Here is a 17,750-nt window from a genome sequence, read left to right as displayed (position 1 = left end):
TCCACAGAAAGAAGGTTTGCATAGAACACACTGACAGATAGTGACATTAAAGGTTTTGCTCTTTACTATTTCTTGACAGAATCACCAACTATTAATTATTAATTTTGTTATGTTTTGGTCATTTCAGCATTCTTTTTTTCTCCGACGCGGAACTGTGACAAAGCTCAAAATATACCTGTTCACCAGCAATATTTCTAATTCAAATTCTTTATTTACATAAAAAAATGCAAAGCCCTTAAATAAGTCGCTAAATATACTACAGCTGCGATGCTTTCCGCAAACGACATACATTATGTGAAAAAAAAAAACTTCGCAGAAGAGTGTATTTTGAAGATAAAAAAAAATTGGGCTTAATAAGTTGGAATTTTGCAACATTGGCAAGTAAGAGGTCTACAGCGACACGCTTCTTCAAATCCGAGCTTTTTTTATGGGGCTACAAATCAGATTAGTAGTGAGCTCGGCTCATTGAAAGAATTCTCGTTAATATTTGCGTTAGGCAACGTTCTTTGTCCGGATGATATTTTTCTTTACCTATAAATGCTCAGTCGCCCAAAACCATAAAGTTCCTGCGGTTATGAGGAAAACGTGTGTTTATTCGTTATTAAATAATTGATCACCCCATAGTGCAACACACGGCACATAAAGGCTGACGTGCAAGCCCTATAAAGGGTTACATTCAAAAAGAGCCGCTCAAGAAAAAACGAACTTTAGCAACGTTTAATTTCTGGCTAGTTAACTCGTGAATAAAAACGGATCTCAATATAGCGCAACACACAATATGTAAAGGTAGATAAAATAACCACTTTTCTCATCAGCCCTTATGTGCTGTGCGCCCTGTGTCGCTCTAAGAAGTAATGCGTCTTTAAGCAGGGGCCAACTAGCTCCAAAGGAAATTCAGCTTCAATATTTGTATTGGTGAGCTTTCAGCGAAACTTAATTTGAGCGCATGATTTTTTAAAAGTTCGAATTGCAATATTGGCAAGCGTCAGCGTGCTTCCAGTAAACCCAGCCTATGTCTAAAAAGTCAATGACTGAACTCTCGTAACGCAGGCGCATGATTTCTTTAATCCGTTTGCATTAGACCCTGATGTCTAAAAAATATGTCCGTCCCTCCATTCGTCCGAAGCAGATTGGTTGGCAAGTGGCAAAGTGGAGAAAGAAATTGAAGGGGAGAAAGAGTTAAGCTGTGAATGGAAAGACGAAGAAAGGGTGGGAGGCGACAGCTGACGGGTGGGGGAGAGTGGAAGGATGATATGGTGCGGCCCACAGTGACTGACGGACTGGATCACGGCACCCGCTCGCACCATCTTAACCCCTCAGGGGCAGCTGCTCTTGCGTCACACTTATGCTAACTTATAACCTGTCGCAAGAATCGCATTGATCGTGTATACTTTTTTGTCTATCCAGTGCGGTATGAGATCAGTCGTTATTGCAGCAAGCTTCGCTTTTAGTATTTCCTGTAAGCATGAAAGAAAAGAAAAACTTTTCTCTTTTTTTTGTCAGTTTTTGAGGTGGCAATTTTTGTTTGGCGATGTCAGACAGCAGCTTTATTCGTCGTAGGGTTGCGCAGCACGGCGCGAAGAAGAAGTGGGCCGTCGAAGTCAGGAACAAACTGGCATGGCTTGAACTTCAGCGGAATCTGTAAAGGAAAAAATATTGTGTCACGCCCAGTAAACGTGGTTTATAAATATAACCGGCATCTGAAATATCTGGATTACTTTTCAGAGCCACATTTTCCAACAATGCTGAAATAACTGCTCTGTTACGACAGTTAGCTTTCATTCATTCGACTACACCTTGATTTTAGTATATTGCCAAGTATCATTGTAGTGTTTGTTCGTTCACGCTCAAGGCTGCAGCAAAGGGTTGTTATCATTTTTGTTCGTGACGCGAGAAGCGACCAGTCTAACCTCGATTGATCGCAGCCATGAAAGGCTGCATCTAGGTTTTTCCAGATTACTGTAGATTATCTTGTCCTGTTATCTGGAAGTTTCCTTGCCGGCTTTAAATTGAGCGATGCCGCGAGCGGCGGACATTCGTAGTTCGACGATTGACGAGCACGCTTGTTGCTTACGCCGCCACCGAGTGAGTCAGTTCTTTTGCGGGCGCAAGTCAGCCCAAATAAAGAGCTTCGTTTGCAAGTATTTCTGGTGTCTTCCTGACCGCTGGACTGCCGTCACTACAACGTGACATCTGGTGGAGGTGCTGGGTAGCCTCCCATGTTCCGGACACCCCCTACAAGTCGAGACGCCAGCCCTTTGAGTCATCTACCGCAGGACCTGAGTCCAGTGCACCGCGCAAGCCGACGCCTGCAAGGGGACGAACCTGAGTTCGGGATTCTGCCGGACCCTACCCGGAAGCGAAAGCCAGCAGCAACATCTACCATGAGCTTGCCCCAGACGATGACTCCAATCATTCTTCAGCAGCCCCGGGTGCCACCAACCTTCGACGCTTCGCCTGGCGCCGACCCTGAAGAATGGCTGGAGCAGTTCGACCGTGTGGCGATCTTCAACAACTGGGACGATGCCACGAAACTTAGGTACGTGTTCTTCACCTTGGAGGGACCAGCAAAAGTCTGGTTTGAGAATGAGGAAGCTAACCTCACGAACTGGGAAACTTTCAAGGAGCAGCTTCTAAAGACCTTCACGAACGTCGTGCGAAAGGAGAGAGCCCAGCAGCTGCTAGTCTCGCATACAACACCCAAACGAGACCGTTGCTGTGTACACAGAGGAAATGAAGCGTCTCTTCCGGCGTACCGACGCAAACATGAAGGAAGAAGAAAAAGTAAAGCTGCTCATGCGAGGAGTTAAAGAGCAGCTCTTTGCCGGCCTCGTCCGCAACCCACCGAAAACTGTCGCGGAATTTGTAGAAGAGGCATCCACGATGGAAAAAACTCTTGATGCCCGAGCCCGCCAGTATGACCGCCAGCAGCGCGTTTTCTCAGCAAGCTGCCTGGACACCGCTAACAGCAATGACCTGCGGGAGGTTATACGTCAAGTTGTGCGAGAGGAGCTCCGACGATTGCTGCCAACGGGAACGCAGCCGCAACCTTCACCGCTCACTGACGTCATCCGGGACGAGGTTCAACAGGCCTTGGGTGCGACGCCGACACCCATGCAGCCTATGCAGCCCCCAGCCATGACTTACGCCTCAGCTGTGCGCCGTCCTGCACCTCGACGACGGGACCCAAGCCCCTATCGCCCTCAGCCAGCTGCGTTGGACCGCCGCCCACTCGCCCCAAACCGCCCGTCCTACGAGCGACGCGCGCAGCCGAGGAAATGCGACGAGTGGAGAACTCCCGACCAGCGCCGCCCACTATGCTTCCACTGTGGCGAAGCCGGTCACGTCCTCCGGCACTGCCCATACAGAAGACTGGGCATCCGAGGGTTCTCTTACGACGCTCCACGTCCCCGACCCGGCCAGCGACCAGCCGAAATCGAGGAGTTTTTGCGTCGGGAAGAATACTCATCGCCGAGCCGCCTATCACGTTCCCCGTCGCCATCGTCCCCGCGCTTTGTTTCTCCTAGCCGAGGTTACGCCGTGCGTGGACGCTCCCCCAGCCCCCGAAGGTTAAACTAAATAAAGCAGCCTCTGGAGGTGAGGTTGCTTCTAAGCGCAATGATAAAGATCCTCCATCGACGAGTACTCAAGACCATGCCTCAACTACGACGACAACACCGACGACAACACCGACAACGACGACACCTCCGACGACACCTCCGACCACGCCTCCGACGACACCTCCGACGACAACTTCGACGACAACTTCGACGACAACTTCGATGGCAACACCGACGACGACGACGACGCGACCAGACTTGACGCCTTTACCGCTGCCCATAGAAGAAACGTTGGAGTACGCCCACCGCAGCCTCACTACCCGACGAAGCCGAGATCGTACACCGAAGACCACGTGTAGCACGAAAACGCGAACAAGTGACCTTGAAGTTACGGTCGACGGTCACGCGGTTACTGCCTTGGTCGACACGGGAGCTGACTACTCAGTCATGAGCGGGCCATTCGCTGTTCGACTCAGGAAAGTGACAACAATTTGGGATGGCCCGTTGATCCGCACCGCAGGTGGTAACCTGATTACGCCGTCAGGACGCTGCACCGCGAGAGTTACTGTAAATGGGAGAACCTATGCTACAACCTTCCTGGTCCTACAGCAATGATCGCGAGACGTGATTTTGGGAATGGACTTCCTGAATGAACATCGGGCGATCATCGACCTTCGATCTAAGTCGATCAAGCTTTCCACGGAGAATGCCATACCTGCTGCGACGAACGCAACTCATCACGTTGCCTTAAACGTCCTCGACGAAGCATTGAGCGTGCCGCCCCGATCGAGTGTCCTCGCCTGCATCGGTACTGGAGACGTCGAAACTGCCGAAGGCGTCATCGAGGGGAACACCCAGCTACTCCTGGATCGAGGACTGGTCGTCGCAAGGGGAGTCGCCCAAATCCGAAATGGCCAAGGCCAGGTGTTGCTAACCAACTTCACCGAAGAATACCGGCATCTAAACAAAGGCACGACAATCGCTTTCCTCGACGAGCTGGCAGACTTCAGAGACGTATTTGCCCTACCCGACCAACCCGCAGAACCATCAGACCAAGGCCATCAACCCACGTTCGACATCAACCCGGCATTACCCCGGAGCAGACAAGACCAAATACGCAGTCTTATTCAAAGGTACAACGATTGTTTCTCATCAGCATCGAATGTGCGACGAACCCGGCTTGCCAAGCACCGCATTGTCACAGACGAACACGCCCGACCACTGCGGCAGAGCCCCTACCGCGTATCGCCGATAGAACGCCAAGCTATTCGCAAGCAAGTAGAGGAAATGCTACGTGACGACGTCATCCAGCCATCAAGGAGCCCCTGGGCAGCACCAGTTGTCCTAGTGAAAAAGAAAGACGGCACCCTTCGCTTCTGCGTCGATTACCGCCGCCTGAACAGCATTACGAAGAAGGATGTCTACCCCCTCCCCCGCATCGACGACACACTGGATCGGCTATGCAACGCTAAGTACTTCTCATCGATGGACCTGAAGAGCGGCTACTGGCAAATTGAAGTCGACGAAAGAGATCGCGAGAAGACTGCCTTCATCACGCCAGACGGACTCTTCGAGTTCAAGGTGATGCCATTCGGCCTCTGCTCTGCCCCAGCAACGTTCCAGCGAGTACTGGATACAGTGCTCGCAGGCTTGAAGTGGCAAATTTGTCTAGTCTACTTAGATGACGTTGTTGTCTTCTCCACAAGCTTTGAAGACCACCTCAGAAGGCTTCGGACAGTGCTGGAAACAATCAAGTCTTCGGGCCTAACACTGAAACCAGAGAAGTGCCACTTCGCCTACGAGGAGCTGCTGTTCCTTGGTCACGTCGTAAGCAAGGATGGAGTTCGCCCAGACCCTCACAAGACGGCTGCGATCGCACAGTTTCCACAGCCTAATGACAAGAAAGCTATACGCAGATTTCTTGGATTGTGCGCTTATTACCGGCGATTCGTCAAGAACTTTTCGCGCATCGCTGAGCCTTTGACCCAACTTACCAAGGCGGACGTGCCTTTTAAATGGGAAACGCCGCAAGAGGAGGCTTTCAAAGAGCTAAAGTGCCGATTACAGTCCCCTCCTGTGCTCGGGCACTTTGATGAAAACGCCGAAACCGAAATCCATACCGATGCAAGCAGTGTGGGCTTAGGAGCGGTGGTCGTTCAGAAAAATGGTGGAGAGGAAAAAGTTATTGCGTACGCTAGCCGTTCACTGTCGAAAGCCGAAGCCAACTATTCGACGACCGAGAAAGAATGTCTCGCCATTATTTGGGCCACGTCGAAATTTCGCCCCTACCTCTACGGACGACCATTCAAGGTTGTGAGCGATCACCATGCTCTCTGCTGGCTGGCCAATTTGAAAGATCCCTCCGGCCGCCTTGCTCGTTGGAGTCTGCGCCTTCAAGCATTCGACATAACTGTAGTCTACAAATCTGGCCGCAAACATTCCGATGCAGACTGCCTATCGCGAGCCCCCGTAGACGCAGCACCGGAAGAGGAAGACGACGATGCTTTCCTAGGACCGGTAAGCGACAGCAGTTTCGCGCAGCAGCAGCGCTCGGATCCTGAGTTGCAAAGCCTAGTTGATTATTTGAAAGGCAAGACCGCATCGCCTCCCCGGGGGTTCAAGCGCCAACTGTCGTCCTTCGTCCTTCACAATAATGTCCTCCTGAAGAAGAACTTCGCGCCCAACAGGACAGTACATCTTCTTGTCGTGCCCAAGAATCTTAGCCAAGAAATTATTCAGGCATGTCATGATGAGCCGACTGCAGGGCATCTCGGGATTGCTCGCACGTTGCACCGCATCCAGGAGAAGTACTATTGGCCGCGGCTAGCTACCGACGTTTCCCATTACGTGAAAACGTGCCGTGAGTGTCAGCGACGCAAAACGCCTCCGACTAGACCAGCCGGACTCCTGAACCCCATACCACCGCCAACTAAGCCCTTTCAGCAAATAGGGATGGACCTCCTCGGCCCCTTTCCGACCTCTTCATCAGGAAACAAGTGGATCATCGTGGCCACCGACTACATGACCCGCTACGCCGAAGCAAAAGCGTTGCCTAGTGGTACCGCAACAGAAGACGCAAAATTTTTTGTCGAACAAATTCTCCTGTGACACGGCGCCCCGGAAGTGCTTATCACAGACAGAGGAACGGCGTTTACAGCGGAGCTGACGCAAGCCATTTTAAACTACAGCCAGACAAGCCATCGGAGGACCACTGCCTATCATCCACAAACCAACGGACTCACAGAGCGTCTGAACAAGACCATCGCAGACATGCTCTCCATGTACATCGACGCCGAACACAAGACGTGGGACTCCATTCTGCCCTACGTGATCTTCGCTTATAATACTGCCGTCCAGGAGACAACCAGGTTTACCCCATTCCATCTGGTATATGGCAGGAAGCCCACGACAACACTCGACGCAATGCTCCCGCACGTTTCCGACGAAGACAACCTCGACGTCGCCGCCTACCTTCATCGCGCCGAGGAAGCCCGAAGACTTGCGCGGCTTCGCATTCAAGACCAGCAGCACACGGACGCCCGACGCTACAATCTGCGCCGACGAGACACGCATTACAAGCCAGGTGATCGGGTTTGGATATGGACGCCAGTTCGCCGCCGTGGATTGAGCGAAAAGTTGCTGCGACGCTATTTTGGCCCGTACAGGGTTCTCCGTCGCATCGGTGACCTCGACTATGAAGTCATCCCGGACGCCACGACAGCATCTCAGCGACGCCGCCCACGCCCGGAAGTCGTACATGTCGTACGCCTGAAGCCATATTATGAACGCTAAAGGACTCGAAGTTTCATTTTCCGTGTTTATTTTTATTTTAAAGCATCGAGGCGATGCTTCTTTGGAAGGGGGGTAATGCCACGTATCATTGTAGTGTTTGCTCGTTCACGCTCAAGGCTGCAGCAAAGGGTTGTTATCATTTTTGTTCGTGACGCGAGAAGCGACCAGTCTAATCTCGATTGATCGCAGCCATGAAAGGCTGCATCTAGGTTTTTCCAGATTACTGTAGATGATCTTGTCCTGTTATCTGGAAGTTTCCTTGCCGGCTTTAAATTGAGCGATGCCGCGAGCGGCGGACATTCGTAGTTCGACGATTGACGAGCACGCTTGTTGCTTACGCCGCCACCGAGTGAGTCAGTTCTTTTGCGGGCGCAAGTCAGCCCAAATAAAGAGCTTCGTTTGCAAATATTTCTGGTGTCTTCCTGACCGCTGGACTGCCGTCACTACAACGTGACAATATGACGGTCAGTGACTAGCAATACGAATGAGCTAGCAAAATGCTGACTGGTGAGAATGTTTCATCTATACCTGAGAACAGGAGGTAGTGTAATCCAACTGTAGGTCGCAACCGACCAAGAACTTGCATTTGGCAGCAAAGTCGTGTGAAGTCTTGAGTAAGTTACGTCGGTTCCAGCGCTAGGATCCGGCCGTAGCCAGGCATGTTACTATTATGGAAAGTAAATCAACAAATGGCTGAACATCCAGCATTTTCGATGCAATAACTGCAGTCTCAGTGTATAGAAGGAAACTGCACTGGTGTAGGTTGAGACCTTGCCAATTTTCCAGTAAATCTCAGGACAAGACAATCCTTGCGATTGCAGTAAACAAGCTTGAAAACTTGCAACCATTTCGTATTTGCCCTGAGAAAGAAGCTTCGCTACCCATTAGTAATAATTTTCTCGCTGTGACCATGGCTTGTATTTCCTCGCAGATCGGATATCAGGCAAGATGGTACATTAAGAAGGCGTATCTTGTTTTTCAAGTGGTTTCTCTAATCTAAATTACACATAACACTTCTTTCGAGACCGGTAAGAGGGGCACACAATTAAAGCAGCAGTCAGAGATATACTTCAGGACAGGAAAGTGTGTAGTAGCTTGCGGCAAACGGGAAGTCTGTTAAAAAAATATGTGGTTCGCACAGGGTGTCCATATTGAGATGCTTGACTTTCATAGGACTTAAACAAATTTCCTTTTCTAATTGTCTTGGGTATTCGGAGTGCTTCTACGAGGTCGTCTATTTGTTAAAAAGCCGCGTCCATCCCAAAACAAAACGTACAAGTATACAGAAGGGTACTTTCAAAGCTGATATAATTTGAACCCATCATAATATGCGCATCCGTGCAGCTACCTTGGGTAGAGGCGCCTTGGTAGGAGCGCGGGGCATGGACAAAGATGTACACGGAGAGTTCAAAAATGGTTTGGTTTGGTTTATGGGGTTTAACGTCCCAAAGCGACTAAGGCTATGAGAGACGCCGTAGTGAAGGGCTCCGGAAATTTCGACCACCTGGGGTTCTTTAACGTGCACTGACATCGCACAGTACACGGGCCTCTAGAATTTCTCCTCCAAAGAAATTCTAGCCGCCGCGGCCGGGATCGAACCAGCGTCTTTTGGGTCAGCAGCCGAGCACCATAGCCACTGAGCCACCGCATAACTTTGTTTTTCTTGCAGTACACCTATCAACGCTATCGCTCGTTGACCGCTCTCTAGTACTTCTAAGAACAATCATCAAAAGTGAGCAATGTCATTTCGAAGCTGAGGTCTTTAAAATCGTCGCAGCAATAATTGTGTGTTGATCAGAGTCAAAATACAAAATTTATTTCAAGATTCCATGGTACATATATGCAATGTTGCGAGTGCAGGCAAATACCTTCTGGAGACTTGAGAAGACCTACAAACTATGGGTACGACGGGCATACCCCTAAGAGGGCGCTTTATCAGCCGGGTGTTTCATCGAAACACACAAGCTAGTCTTGGAGCCAAACATGCTGCCGTGGGCGCTACGTATGCAGCCATTCAAACTTGACAGCTGTACATGAAAAGCAGTCCTCAAAAGGGACGATAAGCGAACGAAAGCGAACTGCGCACCGTTGCAAACGACGGCGCACAGGATACAGCCGCACACCTCCGGCGTCCGCGCGCGCTCCCTTTTTTTTTTGTAAACATGCTATTGGCCTATACTCCCGACCACACGCTGCGTTAATCTGGGGACGAGGTTGGGTTTGACGTTCCGCCTCATGTGCAGCTGGGTTTTTCCGTGGCCGACACTTTTTTCGTTTATGAGCACGCGGGACCATGGATGTTGACTGCGGCTGGTCCGACGGTCCTGTGTGAGTCATGGCCAAGGAGCTGCGCGGTCCGCGGCCCTCTTTTTGAACCACAAAGAATAAATGGCTTCGAATAAACTCTCTGCACTGAAAATTGAAGGAATCCGTCCTGGGTGAGCACACTATAAAAGCTTTGCGCTGTAAAACAGAAGTGGTAAAACGCGGCGGCTAGAGAACTAACAGGGAAGGAAGCCTAGCGCGCTGTTCAGCTAAGAGAAGCGGCAGATGGAGGGGGCTACTCAAAACGCGAAAGCAACTCGGAATACTCTGCACACTCACTAGCTCGAAGAACAGAAGCGGCCAAAGACAGGGGCACGTCTCAAAGGCCCTCGCCAATTCCGGTTCCACTCGCTAGAGTTGCAGTGACTTTAATACCAGTGTGCTAACCGATGGGTGCATTGCCATGAAAATAACTGGTATGGTAGCTAACGTGGAAGAAGGAAGGTATCACGTGAGCAGAGAAGCACGTAAACGGTGCGTGGTTACCACAGGAACCTCCAGAGGGCAGTTACCGTGGAAGGAAGAGTGTATACCAAAAGAGCGGAGGAATGGCTACCTTAGAAGGAGAAGGGTATGGTGAGAGCGTGAGAAGGTGCAACTGGTACGTGTTTAATTGCTAGCGAAACCAACCGGATGCTAGTTGCCCTAGAGGGTGAAGGACGGCTGCCGTGGAAGGAGCGTACGGGGAGAGGAGGAGGTTACGGTGAGAGTGTAGAGAGGCGCACCACGGTAACCATCCGGAATGCGGTTACCGAGGGAGGAGATGGAAGGGTATGGTGAGAGCGGGCGAATGTAGCGCAGCCCATCAGCAACAGCTGCTGTGAAAGCGCCGCACGATGAGAGATCATCAGCGGTGCTGCGCTTTAGAGTAGCGGGCTGGGAAGCAGACCTAGACGAGAAACGACTGCGTGTGCAAAATTAAAAGAGTGTCCTAGAACTTTAGCAGATGTGAGGTCACTATCATCTTCTCTATTGCAACAAATCGTAAAGTAAAATACACTAACAGCTGTCGCTGAATCTCGGTGGCAACTGCCCTGTCATTTTTTTTTCGCGAACGGCTGGTTCATGTGATGAGTATTCAGTGAAAGATCTTTCGCGAGTAACTGTAGCCACATGATGTGGCAGCAGATTTTCTTGTCTTCTTTGTGTATACCATGTAAAGCTGTTTTTCTCAAACGGGGCTAATCAAAGCTAGAAGATGTACACAATGATTGGCCTTAAAAGAAGTTGCCTGTCGCATTGCTGGTCTTGAGTGCTCACACCTAACCCATGCAAGACCGGTAAATCGGCCCAATATTGGGAACATATTGGCAAAGGCCGGCCCAACAAAGGACCAGAGTGAGACCATTCATTTGCAATATTGAGCCGATTACCGGTGCTGCTTGGGAACTCTGTATAGTTTTACAGCCTTATAATATTAAGTTTATAATAATGATGCATATATTGTGCGTATTTGAAGTTTGAAGTTTATTTTACCACAAAGCAAAAATATATACATAAGATGTGGTAGGGGAGGCGGGAAAAAAGCTACACATTAGTAGCTTGACTAGCCCCACCTCCCAATAACTGACAGTGGACGCTTTGACAAATGTGAGTAGCACAGATGAACGCAACAAATATCACGAATGCGAAGCTAGTTTGCGGGAAAAAAGCTACACATTAGTAGCTTGACTAGCCCCACCTCCCAATAACTGACAGCGGACGCTTTGACAAATGCGAGTAGCACAGATGAACGCAACAAATATCACGAATGCGAAACTAGCTTGCAAACAAAGACATCAAATTCAAACAACCCTATTACATAAGAAATTAGAATAAACAAAGAGGTATTAGCAAGCATTATACAAAAAGTGAATACAAGTCAAGTTTATAAAGTGCGCGCAATTTCTCTATTGTGAGGTGGTATTTATTTAAAATCTCTGGGATGCTAGACTGAACCATCTGAAATCCATAATTTGTGCGAAATCTTGGAACATGCCATAGTTCTGTGTGCCTCATTAAGCGTAAAGATGTGTTACTTTTCAAATTTCCCAGTGTTGTGAGAGCATGTGTGCCTTTACGTATTTCAGATTTAAGTGTTGGCAGTAGCTTAAAGTCATACAGGTTCTGTAATTTCATGATTTTGAGTTTAGTGAATAATGGAGATGTGTGGACATCATAAGGCTGCTTTGAAATCACTTGAAGAGCTTTGTTTAAATTATTATTAGGTTATACATTGCTTTCATGGTGCCATTTCCCCAGACTAAATGGCAGTAGCGCAAATGCGATTCAAACAGGGCTACATATGTTAGACGGTTTTGGTGGATCAGGAGAAAAAACATACACTTCCTTAGCATACCTAAAGCCTTCGAGAGTTTAGTACGCAGGTAGTCAGTGTGATGATCTCAAGGCATAAATTCATTAAATATTACTCCCAGGGATTTAGCATCAGGAGAGATTTCAATAACAGAGTCATTTAGGTGTCTCATCTCATCAAAGGTACATGGGACAGATTTTGGGACAGACCATCATCAACTTAAGATACCTTTAGAACCAACTGCTCCCCTTGAACGGAATGCGTCCACAGATAGCAAAAAAAAAACGCAGTGCACACGCGGATAACATTTTTTGGCGCGGATTGCAAACTATCCACAGAAATGACTGCCCAATTTGCCGCATTGCCTGCGGTGGTGACATCCGCAACATTTAGGACTCGTTTTTGTGAACAGTGCACTTACCATTGTTTCCGGACAGGCCTCAAATCTGACGTGGCGGAGCATTGAAACGAGGGTCGCCTTGGCCTGCACCATTCCCAGCCGCATGCCGGCGCAGTTTCGCGGTCCGGCACCGAAAGGCAGGAATGTGAATGGCCGCACACTGTCCTTGTTCTCAGGGAGAAACCTGTCAAATAACGTTGAATGTTAAACGTTGTCATCGTCTCCACCACCATCATCATCACCATCATCACACGGGCTGCATCCGCTGCAAAACATAGGTGTCTCCTAATGCTTACTAATTTGTTTCTAGGGTTTCAGAGAGGCCAGCAAATTATACTAGAAAATAGGCGTTTTGAGGTACAAATGTGCCTTGCACGGCACCGTAATTCCAGTGATATGGGACATAAGAAACAAGTGAATCTTGCTAACTGGCAACTTGTTTACCTATTCGCTGATAGTTATATTTTCTACAAGTACACTTTGGCGCCTGTGGTTGCAATTAAAGATTTGTAACAGACGGCGGCTATGGATAGTGCAAACAATCGTCATGTGACGATTTCACATAATTTGTTAGGTTTTTTGGCCAGTTCACCACTGCGCTATCAGGTACAATACAGCGCTTATTTCTCGCCCGTTTACAAGAGCTAGCAGCTGTGTACTACCACATGTGTTCGTGGTGACGTACTTTACTCCCTGGCCGTGTTATTTTGCCATGCTCAAGGAGTAGTTAGGACCCTTTTAAGCATCATTTCCTGTACACATGTTGACTGAAACTAGTCTTTACTTGACAGCCAAGGAATGCGTCACTAACTTCAATTTTATCTCATATATGTCGATATAGTATTATATTTCAGTGAACACGCTCTGACATCCATGAGGGGCCTCTACCAGTAGCGAATAGCAGGTGCCATGAAATTTCCACACAGGTAGGCAGCACTGTCTGGCTAAATATACGGCACTCTCGCTAGGGACATCATCCCAACACAGAACAGAAGTTTGGAATTGAATTCACTATATGTGACGGTTCTAATAAAGGTACCGATAACAAGCCGACAGCTCGGATTTGTACTTTTGCAATATCATTCATGCCCACCTCTCTGGGTTGAACTTCTCTGGATCGGGGTAATGTTCGGGGTCGTGGTGAATTGCCTGCATGGGGATCTCAACACACATTCCGGGCTGGAAATGGATACCGGCCACTGTGGTTTTCTCAGTGCAAAGCCGAATCAATCTGCGAAATGAAAAGAAAAGAGTGTGCATTCAAGTTTACTCTCTGCATTACCTCTTTATCTAGAAGGCCTTAGACAATATTGCTAGTATTGCTAGTATTGCTGTTATATGAGTGCTAGACTCTGTACATAAACACTGCATTCATGCACTTCGTAGCGCCAGGTGTCTTGCACATAAACCATATGGATGCGGAATCTACTAATGTAACGCACCTCATCCAGCGAGATTGAAAAACAAACGCGAAATGAAGCTCATGCTGTTCTCACATAGGGTCGGGTGTGCAGATGCGAATTGCCTCTTTGATGCAAGCCTCGAGATAGGGCATCTTTTGAAGAGCATCGTACGTTAAGTCACCCTGAAAGAGAGAAAGTGGAGAGTTAGCAGGGCTTTTTCACCACTCCATGAAATGTTTATTAGCTCCCGTATTTTCGATTTGTCGTGTTACCTGATCTACGCACAACTTTGGCACCCCGTCTTCATCTCGCATAAACAATGCAAGATTAAACTCGAAATGTTTCGATTTTGACAGGCCTCAGGGGGCTCGAGCCTTCGTGGAAAATTTGGTGTATGAACTCTGGTTGTCGTTTAGTGTGGTTTATCTTTGTTTTCATTCATTGGACAACCGTATTATGTTGTCAACTGGAGAGTGCTCTGCTGAAAATTTACAATTTTGCAGTTATTTCTTTCTTTAGGTACCAGATACTTCCTGAGAGCAATACCAGAAGATGGGCAGTGTTTAGACAGAAGTGAACGACTTTTTAGTTCATACTAAGTCGTTTAAGTGAACGTAATTTGCAACATTTCCTAAAAGGATGGAGACACCACATCGTTGGTTTGCACGTTCCATGTTTCAAACTTTGCTCACTACACCGGAATGCATAGCACATGCTTGGAGATTAATATAAGCGCAGTGAATAATGCACTGTATTATAGATACCGGGCAACCGCCCAGTTGCCTTATTATGCCAGAACCATCGAAAAGCAGCAAGCCTGCCCGCGTAGGCCCCATGCGTTGTGATCCGCACGTCGTCTACTCTCGTACACAGCTCTTACATATCGGCGTTTTTTGAAATGTCAGCAAACATGGGCGGTAAAGCGACATGATGAAACAAATTAAGCCAAGGAAGAACTGTGCCAAGTTCTTCCAGTTCTCACTTTATGAAAGATACGCCAGTAGTTACGTGCGCTCATGTTGTCTGATGGGAAAAATAACGTGAAAAAAAGATAATGACATAACCGTCCTATTACTTAAATCATCCCGCTTTACATCCGCTAAATGAATTTTTGTCTGCAGTATCTTCATCAAACTCTGAGGGAAGGAAAACACGAATGCAATCCAGCTCACTTATAACGGATGCAGATATATAGTAAACGCTTGCTGATTGCGAAAGACGGCGTTTCTACCGCCAGATTATGCAGTACGGCAATCATAATTCCTGTCAGATAGCGTACAAATTTGCCGTGCCACTCAGTTGTAGCGAATGAGGATAGGCATCATAAACTCGCCCTCGCCGCTGAAAAATTCGCGATTCTACCAAGCGAATAGACCGTCGAGCAGCTCAGCAGCTCAGTGGAAAGAACACGTCAACTCAAATTTAATAGGCAGCATTTAAAATGTAGATAACGAGGGGCAAGCGGACATGGCCTGCAAGGACAGTGATTGAGTGCTTTCAGGTTTGGCAAAATATTAAAAGTGGAAGCAGAAGCGTGGTGGGCGCGAGACAAGTGGAGCACTGAAAGAGAAGCTACTGCGTACTGCAGTGATTTAATCAAGGGCTCTGATTTGGAAGCGATTTGAGAAATTTGATTGGTGTGCCATGGGTAGGGAACGCCAGTCACATTCACCTTCAACTACTTCACAACACCTGGTGACTGGAGAAAAAACTGATGTTTAAAGATGAAAATTCTGCAAGTTGCTTGAGGTGCTGCGGTAATCGTGAATTGTGTGTGGCACTGGGGAAACGAAGTTTCTCTATTTTCGCCGGCGGAATTTTTTTCTTCTCTTTAATACCGTCCCCGAGGTAGCCATACGATGCTCCAGTTGGCCTACCTTCAGCCTGTATAGGCGGAATTGACGCAGGAGTTGGATTGGCTGAACAATGGCATTGATAGGAAGTTTCCTACACATGGGCGTTTCTGCTTTGTATTTATATTTTATCACGCTACGTCGACGTCAATTCTTGGCGGACGTAGTTTTTGGTGGCCCTTAGCCTAGGCAGGAGCACTCAAGCCGTAGTCGGCCGATCTTTTGTCACGTCACAATGCTACAATGCCTCACTCGCCGTACCTACTAACAGTAGTCAACGTCTTCACTTCTCCCCGTCCACCGCCGCGCCGCGAGATTGCTCCGGATCCCGTGTCTTCTGATTTCGCTATCGGCTGCCCACTGTCTTCTGCCGTTGTTTAACAAGCCGTCCGTGTAATCGCTAAATTTCTGATAGAGGATAATACTGCAAAATGCAGCCTTTGCCGCACGTGCGTAACGTACCCCCGGGAAAGCGCCGATGAAGACGACCAGTACCTCAGCTGTAGTTTTATTTAACATAGGTGCACGTGCGCAGATAACGACTGTTCGTTCGGTCGGCATGAAATACAAGCTTCGTTCTGCTTATGTCAAATAAACTATTCTCTATTCTCTTCTTGTTGACTTATTGACGCAGTGAGATAACTACGCATCAAAAGCCGATGAATGGGCATGACAGCCGGGTCATTGGGACAGCATAGGATAGGCATTTCTTGCTCATTTTTTCTAGATCCGATGTGTTCAATACTTGATATTAGATTAATTTATGCAATATAATATTCCGCCCAAATTAAGTAATTAAGATAGTCTGGTTTGTTGTTCACAACAGACACTGATTGCTGCAAGGCACCTAGTTGCAATTCTGTTCTGCAGACCGGGTCACATCGCCTAGCAGAGGCGCTTCCGGCTCATTGTATATGCGTCCCGGGATGCAAGCGATTGCTCATTTCAGGCCTACAACTCTACTTCATTACCGCTAGTGAGTGCCGGTGTGTGAAGATATGAAGTTTATACGCTTTTGTAACCAGTTTGTAAACGAGATAATATAAAGATAAGAGTAGCTACCCTGGTCGTCGAGTCATCGTCGTTAAGGTATCGTTTGGCCGCCGATGCTGGTGCGTCAACAACGGTATCCACCGACTGGCACATCGACCGCCAACGTCACTAGTCACCGCACACAGTAGGCCAGGTTGCTGTGCTGTGACGTCGCTAGTGTTCCCTTATTTTGTTCAAAAGCTCCTGCGTCATTAACTATGACACAAGCGATTGGGCTCGATCATGTGAAAGAGCATTTATGGACTCTAGAGCTGAATTCAGATGCATTTTAGCTTAAATTTTGGTGTCTCCACCCTTTTAAAGGTCTCCATCCTTGTGAAGAAGAAGTGTGTCTCCACCCTTTTGAAGCAATTGCATTGTGTGAAGGAATATTTCCATTTAACTGGATGAATATGGCTGCACTGGAGATCTAAGTTCTGTTAACGTCTGACATTGTAATAAAAAATACTTAGGTTCACCATAGAGTACCACTACCTTTCCGCTATTTTGCACGATTCATTTTAAACTAATAACTTCAACTGGCAAGTGGAATTAAAACAATCAGCTCACGCGGCAGCCTCCTGAAACACTGGTAGATAGCCCTACTATTAACTCACATTAGAATGATTAATAAAGATTTTGTTCAATATATTTCATGTCTAGGAGTGAAAACGAACTACCTGTTCATCTGACCCCTTCTTCCTGGTGTTCACTGCTCACAGCTTCGAAACGGGCTTCGTACTCACTCATAATTTCCTCCGTCAAAGAAAAATTGTCAGCACTCAACAGTAGCCGCAAATTTTTCAGGTACCTCGGAAAGTGCGTTGTCCACTTCGGCAATTGCTCTTTCTTGGCATTCGGGATGGAGAGCCAAGTAGTAGGTGGTGAAAATAACGGTAGAGCTTGTGCTCTCCACGCCGCCAACGAAGAAGCCTATACCCTGAGCGGTTATCTCATCCAGCGACATCCCTGAAAACACATTGAGACGAGAATCCACGAATGACACATTTTCACTGTGATTGAAATATACCTGCGCTTAAAAGACACGGACTGAAAGATAGAGACACACACAACAGCGCTTTGTGTGTG

The 17,750-nt window shown here is 47.9% G+C and overlaps 1 protein-coding gene across 2 annotated transcripts in view; it reads right to left on the bottom strand.

Annotated features, from left to right (window-relative positions):
- Window positions 1–237: 237 nt before the first annotated feature.
- Window positions 238–17,750, bottom strand: part of LOC149364168 (cytochrome P450 3A41-like) — a 31,726-nt gene continuing 14,213 nt past the window's right edge. For both annotated transcript variants that reach the window (XM_089574156.1, XM_089574155.1), the window contains 5 exons: window positions 17,473–17,630; window positions 13,870–13,958; window positions 13,467–13,604; window positions 12,395–12,557; window positions 238–1,639 (listed from right to left, as the gene is read on the bottom strand). In XM_089574156.1, coding sequence (XP_089430282.1) covers window positions 1,535–1,639; window positions 12,395–12,557; window positions 13,467–13,604; window positions 13,870–13,958; window positions 17,473–17,630 — 653 coding nt within the window. In that variant the 3' untranslated portion in view covers window positions 238–1,534. The remainder of the gene's footprint in view (window positions 1,640–12,394; window positions 12,558–13,466; window positions 13,605–13,869; window positions 13,959–17,472; window positions 17,631–17,750) is intronic.

Source organism: Amblyomma mixtum, chromosome 2 (genome assembly GCF_055824585.1).
Source record: "Amblyomma mixtum isolate Tamu chromosome 2, ASM5582458v1, whole genome shotgun sequence".
Classification (NCBI taxonomy): domain Eukaryota; kingdom Metazoa; phylum Arthropoda; class Arachnida; order Ixodida; family Ixodidae; genus Amblyomma; species Amblyomma mixtum.
This window is presented reverse-complemented; position numbering and strand designations above follow the sequence as displayed.